The 6196-nt window shown below is 43.0% G+C and overlaps 1 protein-coding gene across 1 annotated transcript; it reads right to left on the bottom strand.

Annotated features, from left to right (window-relative positions):
* Window positions 1-4477: 4477 nt before the first annotated feature.
* Window positions 4478-4843, bottom strand: PHALS_00089 (uncharacterized protein; the record flags this gene model as incomplete). Its single annotated transcript, XM_024727703.1, has 2 exons — window positions 4478-4663; window positions 4766-4843. 2 exons carry the CDS (start codon window positions 4841-4843, stop codon window positions 4478-4480), a joined length of 264 nt encoding a protein of 87 aa, XP_024572124.1.
* Window positions 4844-6196: the final 1353 nt, after the last annotated feature.

Below are 6196 nucleotides of genomic sequence, written 5' to 3'. Positions count from 1 at the left end.
CCAGCGAGACTTGGAGACTTCGGTGTCATTGACACAGGGCTCATTGAGCACGGAAGTCCTTTCGTTCCAGCGCAGTGTCTAACGGACACGCAAGCCTCGTTGAGGCAATAATAATTTGAAACTGTAAATGTTCTCAATCACAATAGGAGAGAGTGTAAAGGGGTTACACATACCCTGGCAACAGAGGTGTGTGTCACACCAGATGGGCATGGTTTGACCACACCCAATTAAGTATACAGTACGGGGCTGGATAGCCAGTAGTTATACATGTATTCAGACTTAACTATACATATTTAGGAAAATCTATGCATTTAAATTAGGCGGCCTATCCGCAGATAAAAATAAAAAAAAATAAAGTCAGTTTTTGAATTCAAACGGAAGAGTTAATTAGCCTTGGGTTAAGGTTGTAATTACTCTTGGAGTAAGCTTATTGCGATCTGCTAAGCTCGTACTTGTTCTAAGTATAGAACAAAAGATTGGTACCCAACTTACGCTTCCTCTAAGCGCAAAGCTACGGCAGCCCCGCTGCACCAACCACTTGTAGCTTCATTCACACAGAAAGTTGGACTACGATGTGGAGACTTGCTCTCATGCACATCGCCATCCTTCTTTTGGTGCGAATTGAACTTGTCAATTGCATTGACTTCTTCTTTTGGCAACGGCCATTGCCGTGTGATAGAATTTTTCGTACTAGGATGTATGTCAATCTCATGACGAATGCCACTATCGGCTCGCAATTCGCCCTGCACTTTGTCTAGAGGTTTTATCCACATTTCTTGATAAATCCATACACGGGGTTTGTTCTTAAAGTGTCCCGCGACTGCTCATCAAATATTTACTTGTGTGTCTTCTCAGCAATTTCTTATACGGTATCGATGTCATTGTCGATAGCTTCTTCGACAATCGCACATATTTCTTACGATATAATTAGTCCCAATCGCTTTTTAGAAGCGGGCAATCCGCGACGCTTCAGTGCCTTTTTGCATTAATGACAAGGAAAACAATTCTTTGACTGAACTTGAGGGATATTCAGTCTTCGCGTGACGGATAGTATAGTATCGATGTCACCGTCTTTGTTGTAGGCCACAAACTCGTTCAAACCGTCTTCTTCTCGATCACTTCCTTCATTAAAATAACATGTACCGTGATCAAGGGGGCGCAAAAAACTTGACGGAAAACTCTTCTAGGTGGTCTTTGTTCTTCTCTCGGGATGGGTCTTTGCGTCTAGTCCCACTATTGATACTACAATCGACCATGACTTTTATCTCGATGGCTAAAAATTAGTCTTTTCAATGCGCCTGACTGCCCCACTTCCACTTGGTGACGTTTCTTTTGTCTTCCTGGGATTGTCTTGGAAACATGGGTAGTCATCGCACACCGCAATATCACCTGGGACATCTGTGACTTCTTCTGCAGATGCATGCGCCCATATCATTTTCTCCGTTGTCATGCAGCTCGAATGAGCGCCGCACGTCTTGTTGACGACGTTCTTTATATTCATCCAGAAGAATTATTTTGTTTTACACTTAAACCTTGGCATACCTAGAATGATCCTAAACTTAAACTCGAGGTTAAAAAGGATAAAGTCGTCTTCACCTCGGAATTCCTTAACTTTTGTTGCCAAGCTAATGACATTGGTATCTTTATTGCAGATCCATTCGCTAAACGAATGATCATTTTTTTCCATTGGACAGGCTAACATCATAATTTGCGCTCAAACAAAGTTCCTCGAAGTACCAACGTCTACCAAAGCTTGTAGTGGTGTCACAGAATCATCTACAAAGGCTTTTTGAACAATCTAAGTCGCTTTGCTTGACACTACTATCACTCACAGTGGAAACTGCATGTGCATCTTGCACGTTGGGGCCAGAGCTCTGTGTATCCACAGCATCCACAGTACCCTTCTTGGGCCCAGTAGGGAGTCTTGCCCCTACTGATAGTTCCCGTTTTTATCCTTCGGAAGCGTTCGAACCGACGACCTTTATAGTGCTCGCAGTTATCCGAACGAGCACCCTGTGTCCATTGCCCACTCGGCAAAGACACTTTGCAATTCCGAACAATATGAACCGGCTTCCCACAACGATAGCACTTCTCATCGCGGTAAGGACGCGCATTTCCAGGCGTGAAAATGTATGAGGTGTCCATTGGCTGGAACTTCTCTTGTACCAGTTGACTGACGCGCTTGCCTTGGTGTTAATTTATTAATTTGGGTTGCCTGATGCTGCACTCTCCTTGTATTGCACGTTTGTTCGTCCAACGTTTTGAAATCTTCATAGGACAGTTGATTTCTGATCAGCACATCGCTCTAACCCGTTATGAACGTTACAACTTGCGGTGTAACGGCAATTGGTGCGTTTGTAAAAAATCGATACAAAGTAGCGAGCACGCTATGCCAAACAAATGGAGGTCATCACGACCTTGATGAAACTTCAAGAGTTCAGCAAGGGTACGGAATTGTAACGGGGTTTCATATATCCTGGTATGAAGTGTGTGAGTCACACAAGATGGTTTAACCACACGATGGCGTGGCTACACTTACAAAAGAAGTCAGTACGCGGCTGAACTGTCAGTAGTTGTACATTTCATTAGGATTTACTGCATAGATAGGAAAACCCATAGATTTATATATAGGCGGCTTTGCCGCAAATAAAACCGAGAAATACAGTTTACCTTTTGAACAAAAGAGTTAATTAGCCTTGTATTAAGGTTGTAATTAGTCTTGGAGTAAGTGGGTTGCGATCCGCTACACTCGTACTGGTTCTAAGTATCAAACGAAGGTCATCGATCTTAATTAAGCTTCCTCTAAGCGAAAGAGCTAAGGCAGCCCCACTCGCTTTGTGGTGGTTCAAGCGCCATCTTTGGCTCAACCTTGAAATAGTCGTAGTTGTGAGAGCAGAGTGATTGGCTAAGTGCTTACCATACCCCCTACTCTCCTCACGAGCTGCAAGATTGGACATCGCAAACAATACTTAATGCAAGGGGTCTCGCAGTTGTCTTGTAGTGATTGCTGTATTCAACTGGATAAACCGGCGTGAAAGAGGCTCGATATCTCCACACGGTACAAAGACACGTTCAGCGTTAATTGCATCGCCTTGAACAGAGAAACAGGGATTGCGACATGTATCCGAGAATGCATGATCTCATGATACATGAAAATAACGGCCGCGTTCTTCTGATTATCCGGAGAGGATAACCGCAGTAAACGGACTACAGAGGCTTCTCCAATGACTTCTCGCATCTGCTCGAGTGCCATCCACTTATGTGAAGATAATCAGGGAACAACTTATTCATCAAAGATCAGATTGCGCTACTGATGGAGCGAGTGAAACCCCAACTCCCTCCATGTCGCTCAGACAAGGACTTCTTGGGGAGGAAGATGAACATTCTCGATTCGGAAGAAAGAGAAAAGGCTTAACCCCTTTGCCGCAAATTTGCATCCAGAAATTCAATGCGTTAATGGTTCCTAGCTACATGCAAAACGCCTCAAGGGTTCTAGAGGTCTTACCAATGACACCTTGGTTTGCTATGATCCTATATTATAAAATTTAGGGTGGACTGAAGTTAAACCTCAGCTTGAGTGTACGGGGCCTGGACTTCGAAAAGCTTCAACTTCAAATTTCGTGGAAATTATTCAGTAGGAGTGACTGGCTTACTTCATCCACTTTGAAAGACAGAGACATGTCGGTCTTGTCACCAGTAAGATTCCTAAGCCGGAATCAGCGTTTTGTATTATCACACAGAATGTTTGTGACTTCCTTTATGTTGTCGCTTATGCATTTGGAAATACCATATAGTACACCTTTTTTATAGATTCCCACAATACATACAGAAGGTACATAGAGTACCTTTATTTAATGGCTAAGTCTAGCTCTTTAAACTAACAGATCGGTGACTTGCACAAATTTGCTCTGTGTGTATCATCACTGACCGACGCATTCATTATAGAAAAAGATCTTAGCTTCTTCTTGGGAATCAAATAAGATGGCTTTTATGTATCTCATCTCTTTGCGTATATCCTGAGAGATAGTAACTAAATCTCTAAAAGATCTCTAACGAAGGGACGTGATAAAATACTAATATAAAGTTGACATACCCCAGTCACTTAGCTAGACCGTGTCGCCGTGACACATATTGACTACTCTTCCAAAAAGTAGGCGCTAGACCTTCTGCACACGTTTACAGCCACCTCTATTCAAAACGATTATCCCCATAAGCCACGGAACGAAGCCGCTCTGATTCCTCTTAAACAGGACCAAACCCCGGAGACTGAGACGTACAGTCGCCGAAACGTTTTATTAAGACACATCAGCTTGCAGCAATCTGTTTGTCCCGCATGAGGGTTGAACACAGAGAGCACGAAACGGACTCGCCTACTTCCGTCTCAGCAGACACATACGTTACACACAGTTACTACATCTCAGCTGAGCTGAGACACACTCTTTAATATGGCAACTGTTGGTAGTATTTGAGGTTTGCTCTATACGCCTTGATATATCCTAATTCTGCAAAATAACTCTATATCCTGCGCCACAGGTGGTGAAACTGTTGCGGTTGTTGTCTGTGCCACGAGCAGAATAAGTGCATGTTTCACCAAGTCCCGAATAACAGAAATTTTTGGAATTTCCTGTTTTTGGTTTCCAAAACCTCTCTCAATCGTGGCGTTCTGGTCAAATCATATCTAATAAAATATCGGATCTCGAACTGAAGTCGAAGAACAAATCCTGCTTCACGTTATCATAGCTCGAAACTTTATAGAGATGTATACAAGACCCTTAGCACCTAAACAGACGTCCACGGCGCAAGACTCGGGGATAATCCATCCGCACTGAAGGTTCAAATGCATAATTTTGCTGATCAGTGCATTACATGTTATGACGCGGCCTTCTCGTCACTTTATAAAGCCAACACGTATCTGTTGACAACCAATAAATCTAAGCCGTAAGTCTCACTTCTTTCGAGGTTATCATCTACGCTTGACTTAAAGCTTGATCTTTATCAGATACGTTACCACTGCGCTTATAATTTTACTCCACCACTTGCGCGAAAATAAGCGCGCGGAAATCTGATGACCCGACTTTTCTCCGCAAAAGTCTGCTCGTCGGTTTTGCGTAGGAGCTCGATTCATCGAAACCCACAAATATAGGGAATGTGATGCGCGAGCGTTAATGATTGGCACTCCCTCAGGTATAACTTCTGCAGGTACCAACGAGTATTCTCCACCTCCTAAATATTCTCTTACGCGCTCACTGTGATCTCCACCGCCGTGCCCAAATTGACACCTGACCAATAGTTGTGTTTTAAATGCGTGCGACTTCCCGCTTCCCACAATATGATATGTGAACGTGAAAGTTCCTGATGTTGACTGCACCTGTATGGTGATCCTTCATGAAGAATAAAACTTCAGTCATCTCCGGAAGAAGTCTTCCGGCATCATCTTATGCAATATATCTGCGCTTGTACATAGTACATCAAATTTTTTCTTCTCAGAATTCGGGCCAAACGCGGTCAGTCTGATAGGCGGTATGAAAACTCGCAATATATGTTGTCTAAATAGTATTCTTGATAAGAATTTCTGGAAAACTAGCGCATCACACGTTGGTGCCCATTATAGTATTCGGACTACAAGCATGAATATCGCTTATTTAACGCTTTGGAGTCCATCTGAAACACAAGGCCTAGTTCATGGCCTACTCAAGTTTTGTATTCAATGACCCCAAACATTTTGGCGCTCAACAACGGCGGTCTCCTTCTATTGAGCTCAGTGAAGACGGTGGCGCTTTCACCGATGTCTGGTTGAACCGTTCTGGAAATGCATTTTAGTACTGACGAGCGCCAAAAGGCGAGCGGTTTCAGCTTCGGGCCAAATGAGCAAACAGAAATAGAGGTTCGTTCAGCGCATTTCGCTAAACCGGATAGATACGTAAGCATATCTGTTTTGTTCTCACCAAAATTACATTTTAAATTATACGCAGTCCATCGCATTGACGAGATGTTTTACCGGAATCACCGCAAGGCTCGCACAAAGGAAGCGCTAACCCTACGCACATAGTATGGAATCACCGGTCAAACATAACATTTTTTTTCAAAACCAGTGTTATCAGTTGCGTAGTACTTGCTCTTGCTCAAATTGATAAAAACAATTATATCAATAAAATTAAAGCATTTTAAAATGATGCTAATATTTATTGCTCTGCAA

This window comes from Plasmopara halstedii (genome assembly GCF_900000015.1).
Source record: "Plasmopara halstedii genome assembly, contig: Scaffold_110, whole genome shotgun sequence".
Taxonomy (NCBI): Eukaryota; Oomycota; class Peronosporomycetes; order Peronosporales; family Peronosporaceae; genus Plasmopara; species Plasmopara halstedii.
Note: the sequence above shows the minus strand (reverse complement) of the source record. Positions and strands in the feature narration are given on the sequence as shown.